This window comes from Salvelinus alpinus, chromosome 16 (assembly GCF_045679555.1).
Source record: "Salvelinus alpinus chromosome 16, SLU_Salpinus.1, whole genome shotgun sequence".
In the NCBI taxonomy this organism is placed as follows: Eukaryota; Metazoa; Chordata; class Actinopteri; order Salmoniformes; family Salmonidae; genus Salvelinus; species Salvelinus alpinus.
Window position 1 is genome coordinate 55,913,935 of NC_092101.1, and position 17,204 is coordinate 55,931,138.

Below are 17,204 nucleotides of genomic sequence, written 5' to 3' on the forward strand. Positions count from 1 at the left end.
CTATGTTGATTAACCTGTCCTCTCTCCTACCTACCATCACTATGAATGATTAACCTGTCCTCTCTCCTACCTACCATCACTATGTTGATTAACCTGTCTTCTCTCCTACCTACCATCACTATGTTGATTAACCGGTCCACTCTCCTACCTACCGGTATATCGAGTGTTAATACTACCAATAAAAAATGTCAACATACAAAAGTGTATCAGTGGTGTAGTTTTGATGGTCATACAGTGACTCAATCACAAGCCCATCTGCATGTCAGCAAAGTTGAAGAAGTTGTCCACATCTCGAGAGGAAGTGTTTCTGTTGTCTGAAACAAACACCTGCAGGGAAAAGGACAGAAAACAAGAGTTCACATTCAGGTACTATTTTATTAGCTATTACAGTTCTGACTAAAACTTGCAATACAATTGATTCAATCTTGAGATATTTTTGTCTAGAGATGTCAGGAATGCTGTTTACCTTGGATCCACTGAACATGTCACTGGCCATGCCCTGGCAGGCCTCCACTACCCCGTCCCCATTCAACTCCAGGGCTGTCACTGGGCCTGTGGCAACAAGAGATGCGTTTCAGAAATGCATCATAAGCACTAAAATCAACTCATTAACAAAATTCTTTCCTTCAACTATGAGGATCTTATCCCCCCCCCCTTCTCTTGGTTCAAAGGTCATCATACATCACAGAGAACCAGCAATAGCAAACTGATGTCACACCTTCCTTACTATTGAATTACTAACCCAGGTGATGTCACACATTCCTTACTATTGAATTATTAACCCAGATGATGTCACACCTTCCTTATTATTGAATTATTAACCCAGATGATGTCACACCTTCCTTATTATTGAATTATTAACCCAGGTGATGTCACACCTTCCTTATTATTGAATTATTAACCCAGATGATGTCACATCTTCCTTATTATTGAATTATTAACCCAGGTGATGTCACACCTTCCTTATTATTGAATTATTAACCCAGATGATGTCACACCTTCCTTATTATTGAATTATTAACCCAGGTGATGTCACATCTTCCTTATTATTGAATTATTAACCCAGGTGATGTCACACCTTCCTTATTATTGAATTATTAACCCAGATGATGTCACACCTTCCTTAAAAGGGGCTTTACTATTCTTAGGTAGCGAAATGACTTTTGCTTCCCTCCAGGCCTGAGGGAACACACTTTCTAGTAGGCTTAGATTGAAGATATGCCAAATAGGAGTGGAAAAATCGTCTGCTATTATCCACAGTAATTTTCCATCCACGTTGTCAGCAAGGTGGCTTGTCTTGTTGATAGACAACAAAACTTTTTTCACCTCTTCCACACTCAGTTTACGGAATTCAAAATTATAATTCTTGTCTTTCATAATTTGGTCAGATATACTTGGATGTGTAGTGTCAGCATTTGTTGCTGGCATGTCATGCCTAAGTTTGCTGATCTTGCCAATGAAAAAATCATTAAAGTAGTTGGCAATATCAGTGGGTTTTGTAATGAATGAGCCATCTGATTCAATGAATGATGTTTGAGTTGGCCTTGTTTCCCTGAATGTAATTGAAGCTGTTCCACAGCCCTTCACCATCGTTCTTTATGTCATTTATCTTTGTTTCATAGTCTAGTTTCTTATCCTTTTTATTCAGTTTAGCCGCATTATTTCTCAGTTTGCGGTATGGTTGGCAATCAGTTGTGCAGCCAGACCTATTTGCCATTCCTTTTGCCTCATCCCTCTCAACCATACAATTTTTCAATTCCTCATCAATCCACTGGGATTGAACTGTTTTTAGTCCTTTTCTTAATGGGTGCATGCTTACTAGTAACTGGAATAAGCAAATTCATAAATGTGTCCAGTGCAACGTCTGTTTGCTCCTCATTACACACTTTGGACCAACAAATATTCTTTACATCAACAACATAGGAATCACTACTAAACTTATTGTATGGCCTCTTATACACTATATTGTATTGTATTGCCAGCAGCATACCACCCTACATACCACTGCTGGCTTGCTTCTGAAGCTAAGCAGGTTTGGTCCTGGTCAGTCCCTGGATGGGAGACCAGGTGCTGCTGGAAGTGGTGTTGGAGGGCCAGTAGGAGGCACTCTTTCCTCTGGTCTAAACAAAAGATCCCAATGCCCCAGGGCAGTGATTGGGGACACTGCTCTGTGTAGGGTGCCGTCTTTCGGATGGGACGTTAAACGGGTGTCCTGACTCTCTGAGGTCATTAAAGATCCCATGGCACTTATCGTAAGAGTAGGGGTGTTAACCCCGGTGTCCTGGCTAAATTCCCAATCTGGCCCTCTACCATCACGGTCACCTAATAATCCCCAGTTTACAATTGGCTCATTCATCCCCCTCCTCTCCCCTGTAACTATTCCCCAGGTCGTTGCTGCAAATGAGAACGTGTTCTCAGTCAACTTACCTGGTAAAATAACGGTAAAATAAAATAAAATAATATTAGGCCCAGCCTTTGGAACGTTGGTTTTCTTAGATATGGTTACTATATTGTGATCACTACATCCGATGGATCTGGATACTGCTTTCAAACACATTTCTGCAGCATTACGTAAAGATGTGATCAATAGATATTGATGATTTCATTCCTGTGCTGTTTGTAACTACCCTGGTAGGTTGACTGATAACCTGAACCAGGTTGCAGGCACTGGATACAGTTTGAAGCTTTCTCTTGAGTGGGCAGCTTGATGAAAGCCAGTCAATATTTAAATGATAAAATGTTGATATCACATACATTATCAAGCATTTCACATGTTATCCCTATTCCCTATATAGTACCCTACTTTTGACAAGATTGTCTGCATCCCAAATGGCACCCTATTCCCTATATAGTGCACTACTTTAGACCAGAGCCCTATTCCCTATATAGTGCACTACTTTAGACCAGAGCCCTATTCCCTATATAGTGCACTACTATAGACCAGAGCCCTATGGAACCCTATTCCCTATATAGAGCACTACTTTAGACCAGAGCCCTATTCCCTATATAGAGCACGACTTTAGACCAGAGCCCTATTCCCTATATAGTGCACTACTTTAGACCAGAGACCAATGGCACCCTATTCCCTATATAGAGCACTACTTTAGACCAGAGCCTTATAGAACCCTATTCCCTATATAGAGCACTACTTTGGACCAGAGCCCTATGGAACCCTATTCCCTATATAGAGCACTACTTTTGGGCACTGGTCCATATAGGGAATAGGGTGCCATATGGGACACAGTCTCTGTGTTGCTTACCGTTGGTGATCCACTCTAGGAGTCCCTCTGCATTGTTCTGGAACACTCTACTGACGTCCTCTGGGCGCATGGACACTTCCTTAGTCTGGATCAGCACAAACCCTTTCCCAGAGGCCTGGAGTTAATACAGACAGGAAGCAATGACACCGTTAAACCCTTTCCCAGAGGCCTGGAGTTAATACAGACAGGAAGCAATGACACCGTTAAACCCTTTCCCAGAGGCCTGGAGTTAATACAGACAGGAAGCAATGACACCGTTAAACCCTTTCCCAGAGGCCTGGAGTTAATACAGACAGGAAGCAATGACACCGTTAAACCCTTTCCCAGAGGCCTGGAGTTAATACAGATAGGAAGCAATGACACCGTTAAACCCTTTCCCAGAGGCCTGGAGAGAATACAGACAGGAAGCAATGACACCGTTAAACCCTTTCCCAGAGGCCTGGAGAGAATACAGACAGGAAGCAATGACACCGTTAAACCCTTTCCCAAAGGCCTGGAGTTAATACAGACAGGAAGCAATGACACCGTTAAACCCTTTCCCAGAGGCCTGGAGTTAATACAGACAGGAAGCAATGACACCGTTAAACCCTTTCCCAGAGGCCTGGAGAGAATACAGACAGGAAGCAATGACACCGTTAAACCCTTTCCCAGAGGCCTGGAGAGAATACAGACAGGAAGCAATGACACCGTTAAACCCTTTCCCAGAGGCCTGGAGTTAATACAGACAGGAAGCAATGACACCGTTAAACCCTTTCCCAGAGGCCTGGAGTTAATACAGACAGGAAGCAATGACACCGTTAAACCCTTTCCCAGAGGCCTGGAGTTAATACAGACAGGAAGCAATGACACCGTTAAACCCTTTCCCAGAGGCCTGGAGTTAATACAGACAGGAAGCAATGACACCGTTAAACCCTTTCCCAGAGGCCTGGAGTTAATACAGACAGGAAGCAATGACACCGTTAAACCCTTTCCCAGAGGCCTGGAGTTAATACAGACAGGAAGCAATGACACCGTTAAACCCTTTCCCAGAGGCCTGGAGTTAATACAGACAGGAAGCAATGACACCGTTAAACCCTTTCCCAGAGGCCTGGAGTTAATACAGACAGGAAGCAATGACACCGTTAAACCCTTTCCCAGAGGCCTGGAGTTAATACAGACAGGAAGCAATGACACCGTTAAACCCTTTCCCAGAGGCCTGGAGTTAATACAGACAGGAAGCAATGACACCGTTAAACCCTTTCCATCATTAACTAACCTACATCTGTACAGGAAGTTGGTGTTATTGTTGACTGCACACTAGGGTTGACTATATTCTGCCAGTCCAGGAAGGAACTCAATTTGGAATTTCAGTTTAGCCGACTTCCTGAAGTGACCGAACTGAAATTGACCCCAAATCCACCCTGCAACACAACAGCAGGGCAGCAGCAGGAATCTACCACTACCTCACAGGACAGTAACATATCTTGTTGTTAAAGAGATAGTAGTGTATATATAGTATATCTTGTTGTTAAAGAGACAGTAGTGTATATATAGTGTATCTTGTTGTTAAAGAGACAGTAGTGTATATATAGTGTATCTTGTTGTTAAAGAGACAGTAGTGTATATATAGTATATCTTGTTGTTAAAGAGACAGTAGTGTATATATAGTGTATCTTGTTGTTAAAGAGACAGTAGTGTATATATAGTATATCTTGTTGTTAAAGAGACAGTAGTGTATATATAGTGTATCTTGTTGTTAAAGAGACAGTAGTGTATATATAGTGTATCTTGTTGTTAAAGAGACAGTAGTGTATATATAGTATATCTTGTTGTTAAAGAGACAGTAGTGTATATATAGTATATCTTGTTGTTAAAGAGACAGTAGTGTATATATAGTATATCTTGTTGTTAAAGAGACAGTAGTGTATATATAGTGTATCTTGTTGTTAAAGAGACAGTAGTGTATATATAGTATATCTTGTTGTTAAAGAGACAGTAGTGTATATATAGTGTATCTTGTTGTTAAAGGAACAGTAGTGTATATATAGTATATCTTGTTGTCATTACAAACCCAATGGAATCCTGGGTCATTACAAACCCCATGGAATCATGGGTCATTACAAACCCCATGGAATCCTGGGTCATTACAAACCCCATGGAATCCTGGGTCATTACAAACCCCATGGAATCCTGGGTCATTACAAACCCCATGGAATCCTGGGTCATTACAAACCCCATGGAATCATGGGTCATTACAAACCCCATGGAATCATGTATCTTGTTGTTAAAGGAACAGTAGTGTATATATAGTATATCTTGTTGTCATTACAAACCCAATGGAATCCTGGGTCATTACAAACCCCATGGAATCATGGGTCATTACAAACCCCATGGAATCCTGGGTCATTACAAACCCCATGGAATCCTGGGTCATTACAAACCCCATGGAATCCTGGGTCATTACAAACCCCATGGAATCATGGGTCATTACAAACCCCATGGAATCATGGGTCATTACAAACCCCATGGAATCATGAGTCTTTACAAACCCCATGGAATCCTGGGTCATTATAAACCCCATGGAATCCTGGGTCATTACAAACCCCATGGAATCATGGGTCATTACAAACCCCATGGAATCATGGGTCATTACAAACCCCATGGAATCATGAGTCTTTACAAACCCCATGGAATCCTGGGTCATTATAAACCCCATGGAATCCTGGGTCATTACAAACCCCATGGAATCCTGGGTCATTACAAACCCCATGGAATCCTGGGTCATTACAATCAGTTCAATCGGCAGCAGGTAGCCTAGTGGTTAGAGCGTTGGACTAGTAACCGAAAGGTTGCAAGATCGAATCCCCGAGCTGACAAGGTAAAAATCTGTCGTTCTGCCCCTGAACAAGGCACTAGGCCATTATTGAAAATAAGAATTTGTTCTTAACTGACTTGCCTAGTTAAATAAAGGTTAAAATAAAATACACATAACACAATCAACCACTCCTTGTCCTTATTTGACATGTGGGCACGGTAACAGACTCAGATTGTTCACTTTAAAAGTATGCCAGACAAAAACCATTGATTTCAAAGTTAAACAAACCATACAACTCTATGCCCAAGGACTATTTTGAACAATTTACACTGAAGATTTCCCAAAAACACATTTCCTGGAAGAGCTGTGCAGATGCAAAGTTTGGTAACAGAATAAATGAATAGCATTCTCACATAGGTGTTCCTTTTGTCCAAGTGGGAAAGGGCAGTGTGGAGTGCAATAGAGAATGCATCATCTGTGGATCTGTTGGGGCGGTATGCAAATTGGAGTGGGTCTAGGGTTTCTGGGATGGTGTTGATGTGAGCCATCACCAGCCTTTCAAAGTATTTCATGGCAACAGAAGTGAGTGCTACAGGTCAGTAGTCATTTAGGCAAGTTACCTTAGTGGTAGTAGAGTGGTAGTAGAGTGGTAGTATAGAAGTAGCTGGTAGTATAGAGGTAGCTGGTAGTAGAGTGGTAGTATAGAGGTAGCTGGTAGTAGAGTGGTAGTATAGAGGTAGCTGGTAGTAGAGTGGTAGTATAGAGGTAGATGGTAGTAGAGTGGTAGTATAGAGGTAGCTGGTAGTAGAGTGGTAGTATAGAGGTAGCTGGTAGTAGAGTGGTAGTAGAGTGGTAGTATAGAGGTAGCTGGTAGTAGAGTGGTAGTATAGAGGTAGCTGGTAGTAGAGTGGTAGTAGAGTGGTAGTAGAGTGGTAGTATAGAGGTAGCTGGTAGTAGAGTGGTAGTAGAGTGGTAGTATAGAGGTAGCTGGTAGTAGAGTGGTAGTATAGAGGTAGCTGGTAGTAGAGTGGTAGTAGAGTGGTAGTATAGAGGTAGCTGGTAGTAGAGTGGTAGTATAGAGGTAGCTGGTAGTAGAGTGGTAGTAGAGTGGTAGTATAGAGGTAGCTGGTAGTAGAGTGGTAGTATAGAGGTAGCTGGTAGTAGAGTGGTAGTAGAGAGGTAGCTGGTAGTAGAGTGGTAGTATAGAGGTAGCTGGTAGTAGAGTGGTAGTAGAGTGGTAGTATAGAGGTAGCTGGTAGTAGAGTGGTAGTAGAGTGGTAGTATAGAGGTAGCTGGTAGTAGAGTGGTAGTAGAGTGGTAGTATAGAGGTAGCTGGTAGTAGAGTGGTAGTAGAGTGGTAGTAGAGAGGTAGCTGGTAGTAGAGTGGTAGTATAGAGGTAGCTGGTAGTAGAGTGGTAGTATAGAGGTAGCTGGTAGTAGAGTGGTAGTATAGAGGTAGCTGGTAGTAGAGTGGTAGTATAGAGGGTGCTGGTAGTAGAGTGGTAGTATAGAGGTAGCTGGTAGTAGAGTGGTAGTATAGAGGTAGCTGGTAGTAGAGTGGTAGTAGAGTGGTAGTAGAGAGGTAGCTGGTAGTAGAGTGGTAGTAGAGAGGTAGCTGGTAGTAGAGTGGTAGCTGGTAGTAGAGTGGTAGTATAGAGGTAGCTGGTAGTAAAGTGGTAGTAGAGTGGTAGTAGAGAGGTAGCTGGTAGTAGAGTGGTAGTATAGAGGTAGCTGGTAGTAGAGTGGCAGTATAGAGGTAGCTGGTAGTAGAGTGGTAGTATAGAGGTAGCTGGTAGTAGAGTGGTAGTATAGAGGTAGCTGGTAGTAGAGAGGTAGCTGGTAGTAGAGTGGTAGCTGGTAGTAGAGTGGTAGTATAGAGGTAGCTGGTAGTAAAGTGGTAGTAGAGTGGTAGTATAGAGGTAGCTGGTAGTAGAGTGGTAGTAGAGAGGTAGCTGGTAGTAGAGTGGTAGTATAGAGGTAGCTGGTAGTAAAGTGGTAGTAGAGTGGTAGTATAGAGGTAGCTGGTAGTAGAGTGGTAGTAGAGAGGTAGCTGGTAGTAGAGTGGTAGTATAGAGGTAGCTGGTAGTAGAGTGGTAGTAGAGAGGTAGCTGGTAGTAGAGTGGTAGTATAGAGGTAGCTGGTAGTAGAGTGGTAGTATAGAGGTAGCTGGTAGTAGAGTGGTAGTATAGAGGTAGCTGGTAGTAGAGTGGTAGTAGAGTGGTAGCTGGTAGTAGAGTGGTAGTAGAGTGGTAGTAGAGAGGTAGCTGGTAGTAGAGTGGTAGTATAGAGGTAGCTGGTAGTAGAGTGGTAGTATAGAGGTAGCTGGTAGTAGAGTGGTAGCTGGTAGTAGAGTGGTAGTATAGAGGTAGCTGGTAGTAGAGTGGTAGTATAGAGGTAGCTGGTAGTAGAGTGGTAGTAGAGTGGTAGTATAGAGGTAGCTGGTAGTAGAGTGGTAGTATAGAAGTAGCTGGTAGTAGAGTGGTAGTATAGAGGTAGCTGGTAGTAGAGTGGTAGTAGAGTGGTAGCTGGTAGTAGAGTGGTAGTATAGAGGTAGCTGGTAGTAGAGTGGTAGTATAGAGGTAGCTGGTAGTAGAGTGGTAGTATAGAAGTAGCTGGTAGTAGAGTGGTAGTAGAGAGGTAGCTGGTAGTAGAGTGGTAGCTGGTAGTAGAGTGGTAGTATAGAGGTAGCTGGTAGTAAAGTGGTAGTAGAGTGGTAGTAGAGAGGTAGCTGGTAGTAGAGTGGTAGTATAGAGGTAGCTGGTAGTAGAGTGGTAGTATAGAGGTAGCTGGTAGTAGAGTGGTAGTATAGAGGTAGCTGGTAGTAGAGTGGTAGTAGAGAGGTAGCTGGTAGTAGAGTGGTAGCTGGTAGTAGAGTGGTAGTATAGAGGTAGCTGGTAGTAAAGTGGTAGTAGAGTGGTAGTATAGAGGTAGCTGGTAGTAGAGTGGTAGTAGAGAGGTAGCTGGTAGTAGAGTGGTAGTATAGAGGTAGCTGGTAGTAAAGTGGTAGTAGAGTGGTAGTATAGAGGTAGCTGGTAGTAGAGTGGTAGTAGAGAGGTAGCTGGTAGTAGAGTGGTAGTATAGAGGTAGCTGGTAGTAGAGTGGTAGTAGAGAGGTAGCTGGTAGTAGAGTGGTAGTAGAGAGGTAGCTGGTAGTAGAGTGGTAGTATAGAGGTAGCTGGTAGTAGAGTGGTAGTATAGAGGTAGCTGGTAGTAGAGTGGTAGTATAGAAGTAGCTGGTAGTAGAGTGGTAGTAGAGTGGTAGTATAGAGGTAGCTGGTAGTAGAGTGGTAGTAGAGTGGTAGTAGAGAGGTAGCTGGTAGTAGAGTGGTAGTATAGAGGTAGCTGGTAGTACAGTGGTAGTATAGATTTAGCTGGTAGTAGAGTGGTAGTATAGAGGTAGCTGGTAGTAGAGTGGTAGTATAGAGGTAGCTGGTAGTAGAGTGGTAGTATAGAGGTAGCTGGTAGTAGAGTGGTAGTATAGAGGTAGCTGGTAGTAGAGTGGTAGTATAGAGGTAGCTGGTAGTAGAGTGGTAGTAGAGAGGTAGCTGGTAGTAGAGTGGTAGTATAGAGGTAGCTGGTAGTAGAGTGGTAGTAGAGTGGTAGTAGAGTGGTAGCTGGTAGTAGAGTGGTAGTATAGAGGTAGCTGGTAGTAGAGTGGTAGTATAGAGGGTGCTGGTAGTAGAGTGGTAGTATAGAGGTAGCTGGTAGTAGAGTGGTAGTATAGAGGTAGCTGGTAGTAGAGTGGTAGTATAGAGGTAGATGGTAGTAGAGTGGTAGTATAGAGGTAGCTGGTAGTAGAGTGGTAGTAGAGAGGTAGCTGGTAGTAGAGTGGTAGTATAGAGGTAGCTGGTAGTAGAGTGGTAGTATAGAGGTAGATGGTAGTAGAGTGGTAGTATAGAGGTAGCTGGTAGTAGAGAGGTAGCTGGTAGTAGAGTGGTAGTATAGAGGTAGCTGGTAGTAGAGTGGTAGTATAGAGGTAGCTGGTAGTAAAGTGGTAGTAGAGTGGTAGTATAGAGGTAGTATAGAGGTAGCTGGTAGTAGAGAGGTAGCTGGTAGTAGAGTGGTAGTATAGAGGTAGCTGGTAGTAAAGTGGTAGTATAGAGGTAGCTGGTAGTACAGTGGTAGTAGAGTGGTAGTATAGAGGTAGCTGGTAGTAGAGTGGTAGTATAGAGGTAACTGGTAGTAGAGTGGTAGTATAGAGGTAGCTGGTAATAGAGTGGAAGTATAGAGGTAGCTGGTAGTAGAGTGGTAGTATAGAGGTAGCTGGTAGTAGAGTGGTAGTATAGAGGTAGCTGGTAATAGAGTGGTAGTATAGAGGTAGATGATAGTAGAGTGGTAGTAGAGACAGAGTGATGGTTGTTGATAATAGGCCTCTGTACGTTTATGTAGATATTCCATGAAAAAGTCATTTACAACATTAACAATGTCTACACTGAATTTCTGATCAATTTGATGTTATTTTAATGGGCAAAAAAATTGCTTTCTTTCAAAAACAAGGACATTTCTAAGTGACCCCAAACTTTTGAACGGTCGTGTACATGCCCCCTTTATTTATCCTACTGTTCTGACTTGGTGTACAGGGAGAATACTGTAGAAAGCGGCCCACGTTCTGAATTCTGTCGTTGTACATTTCAAAAGTGCTGAACAAATAGTTATATTGACTACGTCCGTCCTAGCTCGCTCATTAATGTCTTAATCGAAATTACGGATTGCCTCTTCTCCGCTCGTCGTCCCCTTATGCCATAGTTTGTAACATCTCAATTGTCAGTAGAAACCACATTTGTTTAAGCAAGTCAGCCATGTCAGGTATGTTTTTTAAAAGGCAGTAAATGAGGCTGAATGAACTGTTCCGTCTGCCAGACAAGGCTCCTCTGATAACCAGGTGTAGCAGTGGTAAGGTGTTGGGACTGCTGTTGGGACTCTGCTGTTGGTCCCAGCTTTATGTAGGCCCTCACAGTTTGTAGGCACCGTTAGTCACCGTTATAGTGCAATTTATGTATTGTTTAGTGTTGTTTGCTGGCATGCAGATTTCCATGCTAAAACCGCCACTGATCCAGTGTGACTTCCTCATCTGTTCTATTGCTCAACTTCCTCCGTGTTCTCTTGCTCAACTTCCTCCGTGTTCTCTTGCTCAACTTCCTCTGTGTTCTCTTGCTCAACTTCCTCCGTGTTCTCTTGCTCAACTTCCTCCGTGTTCTCTTGCTCAACTTCCTCCGTGTTCTCTTGCTCAACTTCCTCCGTGTTCTCTTGCTCAACTTCCTCCGTGTTCTCTTGCTCAACAGAGTGAACATATTTTTACGCTTTGACGTTTTCTCAGAGCTCTTTTTGTTTCTGGAGGCTTAGCAATCCATGTCCTTACACCAGCACGTAAACAGACGCCTGATGTCCCGCCTTGCCACAGTGGAAGTATGTTCCTTGATTTCCCTGTTTCTGATGTTCAGTTGCAACTCTGTGCATTTTTACAGGAATAACTCCAACTGCTGGGTCTCTTTAGCAGCTAGTTTCATGGACACACTGACTTCAATGGCCTTTGCCAAGGTCAGATGACTTCCAGTCCACAGTCTCTTTGTGTATCTTCACTCCGTAGCCCACATACTAGTCTGTCTCTCATGACGTCCTTCAGAACACATCATTCAACACAGTTATTTAAACGCAGCAGCAAACATTGTCACTGATTCTCCCTCTTTCCTGATTTCTTCTGTGGAACCTTTCAGCAATAACTAGCGGTTTTGTTGAAAAGTGTCCTTTCCACAGTATCCCCGTACGTCTTCTACCTGGGCTCTCTGGCTGTACCAGGCTGCGTAGTAAATGTTTCCAACAAGCCATCAGGCTCCTGATGGTCACTTCAATACTGTCCTCAACCACAGCAATATGTTCCTCAGTCACGTGATCTTCATTCACTTCACTCACTGACGTTTCATCTTCAAGTTCGCTCATTTAACAGTTTTTTTTTTATTCCATAGTTAGCCTTATTTTATTTATAAAACTCCCTGTATCCTGTAATGTATGTGCGGTATCCTGTAATGTATGTGCTGTATCCTGTAATGTATGTGCTGTATCCTGTAATGTATGTGCTGTATCCTGTAATGTATGTGTTGTATCATGTAATGTATGTAATGTATGTGCTGTATCATGTAATGTATCCTGTAATGTATGTGCTGTATCATGTAATGTATGTGCTGTATCCTGTAATGTATGTGCTGTATCCTGTAATGTATGTGCTGTATCCTGTAATGTATGTGCTGTATGTGTTGTATCCTGTAATGTATGTGCTGTATCATGTAATGTATCATGTAATGTATGTGCTGTATCCTGTAATGTATCATGTAATGTATGTGCTGTATCCTGTAATGTATGTGCTGTATCCTGTAATGTATGTGCTGTATCCTGTAATGTATGTGCTGTATCCTGTAATGTATGTGCTGTATCATGTAATGTATGTAATGTATGTGCTGTATCCTGTAATGTATGTGCTGTATCATGTAATGTATCATGTAATGTATGTGCTGTATCCTGTAATGTATGTGCTGTATCCTGTAATGTATGTGCTGTATCCTGTAATGTATGTAATGTATGTAATGTATCCTGTAATGTATGTGCTGTATCATGTAATGTATCATGTAATGTATGTGCTGTATCCTGTAATGTATGTGCTGTATCCTGTAATGTATGTGCTGTATCCTGTAATGTATGTGCTGTATCCTGTAATGTATGTAATGTATGTAATGTATCCTGTAATGTATGTGCTGTATCCTGTAATGTATGTGCTGTATCCTGTAATGTATGTGCTGTATCCTGTAATGTATGTGCTGTATCCTGTAATGTATGTGCTGTATCCTGTAATGTATGTAATGTATGTAATGTATCCTGTAATGTATGTGCTGTATCCTGTAATGTATGTAATGTATGTAATGTATCCTGTAATGTATGTGCTGTATCATGTAATGTATCATGTAATGTATGTGCTGTATCCCTGTATGTTTGGATGTCCATTTTCTAACTCTGATTCACTAAAGAATATTCAAACTACTTTGTTGAGGAACGAGCAGACGTTATTATTTTAAAAAAAACTCAGACACCTGGTTAATATAATTCATATAACTGAAGGGCCACACATGGGGATTCCTCATGTCTAACCCCCTGTCTAACCCCGTGTCTAACCCCCTGTCTAACACCGTGTCTAATCCTGTGTCTAACCCCGTGTCTACCCTCGTGTCTAACCCCCTGTCTAACCCCGTGTCTACCCCCATGTCTAACCTCGTGTCTAACCCCGTGTCTACCCTCGTGTCTAACCTCGTGTCTAACCTCGTGTCTAACCCCGTGTCTAACCTCGTGTCTAACCTCGTGTCTAACCCCGTGTCTAACCCCGTGTCTACCCTCGTGTCTAACCTCGTGTCTAACCCCGTGTCTAACCCCGTGTCTAACCTCGTGTCTAACCCCGTGTCTAACCTCGTGTCTAACCCTCGTGTCTAACCCCGTGTCTAACCTCGTGTCTAACCCCGTGTATAACCCCGTGTCTAACCCCCTGTCTAACCCCGTGTCTAACCTCGTGTCTAACCCCGTGTCTAACCTCGTGTCTACCCTCGTGTCTTACCCCGTGTCTAACCCCGTGTCTACCCTAGTGTCTAACTCATTGTTGGAAAACATGTTGGTCCAAATCAGATGTTAGGTACTATATTTATTAAATATTATATGAATCTTATAAATAAATAAAAATGGCTAATTTGGGTGCAATCAATTAGATTAATTTCTCAGAGATCAAATTATATTTCAACAAAATAATGTTGCAGGAACGGTAGTCTTCTTTCTAACAGAAACGATTCCAGAATGAGATGGTGGATTCAACGCTCTTTCTGGTGCTTTTTGAGGTGGAACGACCCTGTACTAACTTCCTCCCCTCTACCTCCTCCTCACCTCATCAATGAGTTTCCGGGCGTTAGCAGTGGTGTAGTCCCCAGCGAAGAACACAAACAGACAGGACTCGTCACTCTCCTTGCGTCTGCCTCCTTTGGTCATGGGTACGATGCTGCGGGATGCCTCAGCTGAGACCCGGACTGATTTAAACTCTGACTCCGGGTCAGGGGCAGGAACATGGTCCAACACCACAGTGTCCTCAGGCAGCAGGCTCCAGTTGGTCTCCCCTGAGACGGGCGTGAAGTCATGGACGTTGCTCCAGTTGTTGTTGAAGATGCTGAGGCCTGCGTCCTTGAAGTGGAAGGCCAGCTCGGGGTAGTAGTACTGGAAGCAGCCGAACTTCATCCCCGTGGACGCCTCGATGATGGGCTGAGTGGCGCAGCACAGGAACACCTCCATCTTCTGACAGTCCCTGGTCCTGAACTGCTGGCAGGCCACCACACACTTGATATCCTTACAGTCCCTGAAGAACACACTGCCCTTCACCGGCCCCATAACGATGCAGCAGTTAGTGCAGTCGTCGATGGTGATGGTGGCGGAGTGGTCCAACACGAAGATCTTACAGTTGTCACAGTCCTGGATGACAAACTGCTGTCCGTTCAGCTTGCCTGGCAGACGGCCCACCGTGGCATCCTTCAGCCCCGTTAGCATAAAGTCCTTAGGATCAACCTGCAGGGGGACAGGACAAGAATCAAATCAAAGCAAATTGTATTTGTCACATACACATGGTTAGCAGATGTTAATGCGAGTTTAGCGAAATGCTTGTGCTTCTAGTTCCGACCGTGCAGTAATATCTAACAAGTAATCTAACAATTCCCCAACAACTACCTTATACACACACAAGTGTAAAGGAATGAATAAGAATATGTACATAAAGATATGAATGAGCGATGGCCGAACGGCATAGGCAAGATGCAGTAGATGGAATAGAGTACAGTATATACATATGAGATGAGTAATGTAGGTTATGTAAACATTATATAAAGAGGCATTGAACTTCCAACGGTGGCAAGAGGAGGACGACGGAGCGACTGCTTCACCAGCCGCGGCTCGATCCCGGCTTCGCACCCCAGCCCCACCCCAGCCCCACCGAACCAGCCCTAAGAGCCAATCCTTATCCCGAAGTTACAGGATTTGACTTGCCAACTTTCCTTGTCTACATTGTTATAACTTGCCAGAGGCTGTTCACCTTGGAGACCTGCTGCGGATATGGGTACGGCCCGGCTTGAGATTTAAACTCTCTCCCCCGGATTTTCAAGTGCCAGCGAGAGCTCACCGGACCCCGCCAGAACCGCAACACTTTCCAGGGCTTGGGCCCTCTCTCTCGGGGCGAACCCATTCCAGGGCGCCCTGCCCTTCACAAAGAAAAGAGAACTCTCCCCGGGGCTCCCGCCAGCTTCTCCAGGATCGGTCGCGTTACTGCACTGGACGCCTCGCGGCGCCCATCTCTGCCAGTCCGTGGAGTAGTTGGAGGTCAGTAGGTCACACGACCAAGGAGCTATTAAAATTCTCAAGATTACAAAATGAATGTAAAATCGTGTGAAATGAAAATGGACAAACTAAAGGGTGTGCAATGTGTAGGCCCACTGAGTGTACATTCTGAACCTTGTTTGAGGTCAGTAGGTCACATGACCAAGGAGCTATTGAAATTCGAATGTAAAAAAAAGTTTGTACTTTGTTTACGCTCCCTAAATAAATTGAACTAGGAATACAAAATGCTGCTCACATTTCCACATGTTTATTAGCTTTGGAAAGCGAATTAATGTCCAAATCTAGAAAATAAGACCTATGCATTGTTGTGCGCAATTTTTCCAACATCATGACACTTATTTTGAGTTTTTGGCTCAAGTGGTTTGACAGCTATTGAGGTTTGTAAGCGCGAATATCGGTTGTAACTGTTTATATGCAAATCCGGTGTATTCAGGTACATGACCAAATTGCTGCCAAACAAAATTGTTACGTGTCGTGGACTGACTTTAAGCCGATAATGAGCTCTATCTATCGAGCTAGCAGGCTAGCTAGGTGGACAAAATATACCAGTGTATCACCATAACCTTGTTCGCTACGTTCTGTTTTCAAGGTAGCCAGTTAGCAACAATAATGTATATAAACCCAGATAATTGATTCACAAGCGCTTGAGAAAATCCCTGACTTGGAAAGTCTTTGGCATGTTAGCTACAGTTACAACCATGTAGCTAGTTAGTCTCCCTGGCCATGCATGCATCTCCTCCATACCTTTTCACGTTTGTCCCAGCTGTATTGTTTAGGTGGATCCTCCGTTGCATTGCTGCTGAGGGCAATGTTGTTGGCGTTGCTGGTGGTCGTGTTCTCTTCTACCTTCGTCGTAGGTTCTTTTTCGGGTGATTTTCTTTTAGGTTTTTTGGAAAACCAGCAACCCATTTTGTCCTATTAACAATAAACCACCAAAGATGAATAGTAATATATGACTAGAGTCTGTCCCCAGAAGTTATCTTGCCTACTTTGTAAGATATATAGGGGTATTTCTGTCTTCTAGCCACCTCAGTTTCGGGCTTATCACGCACTAAACCTGCATTTGAGATTCCCGTTTCCTTACCCAGTCAACAGCCAATCGATACTTTGCAATCCGTTACTTAGTAACAGCGAATCACAGAACAGAAAAGGTTTGCGAGGGCGTGAGCTAACTAGCAGGCGTGTCTGGGGGCAACGTGGTCAATAGCAGCCAATGAAATCAGTGTTGTGCTCTTTTTCGGGCTCGTCACTAGTTACCACAGTCACAAAGTCATAAGGCCCGCCTACTCGACCAAAACGTTCAACTCGTCTGAACACTTATAATTATCCTTTTTCACTTGCTTTTTTCAAGTGTCAAATGTCATTTTTTGTACACGTGATTTTTCCACCTGTCCAGTGTGTTTACATGTGATTAGAACGCTTGTTAATGGCACATTTTTAGGAATGGGTTATTGTAGTTGTTTTTGGATAATTCCCGAAAACAACTTATTTGGTAGCTAACGTCACATTTTGTGATTTTTTTTAATGCATTTATGTATTGAAAAAAAGCTCATAAAGGCTTCATAACTGATAAGGTCTTGTTAAATGACTGATATTATCTCATAGATGGAAACGTATAAGATCTCTTGAACCCGTCTTAAGCTGACCTTATTTTGGGCGTTTTGTCATATTTCGACCATTATCACATTTACATATGAGTAATTTAGCAGACGTTCTGGTAATATTTAGCAGAATACATATACTGTA

At 43.1% G+C, this 17,204-nt stretch overlaps 1 protein-coding gene across 1 annotated transcript; it reads right to left on the bottom strand.

The window, feature by feature from the left end:
* Positions 1–218: 218 nt before the first annotated feature.
* Positions 219–16,551, bottom strand: LOC139541700 (protein XRP2-like). Its single transcript, XM_071346637.1, has 5 exons — positions 16,203–16,551; positions 13,968–14,636; positions 3,261–3,375; positions 467–552; positions 219–327 (listed from the first exon to the last, which is right to left on the bottom strand). The coding sequence occupies exons 1-5, from the start codon at positions 16,365–16,367 to the stop codon at positions 244–246; spliced, it is 1,119 nt and encodes a 372-aa protein (XP_071202738.1). The 5' UTR covers positions 16,368–16,551; the 3' UTR covers positions 219–243.
* Positions 16,552–17,204: the final 653 nt, after the last annotated feature.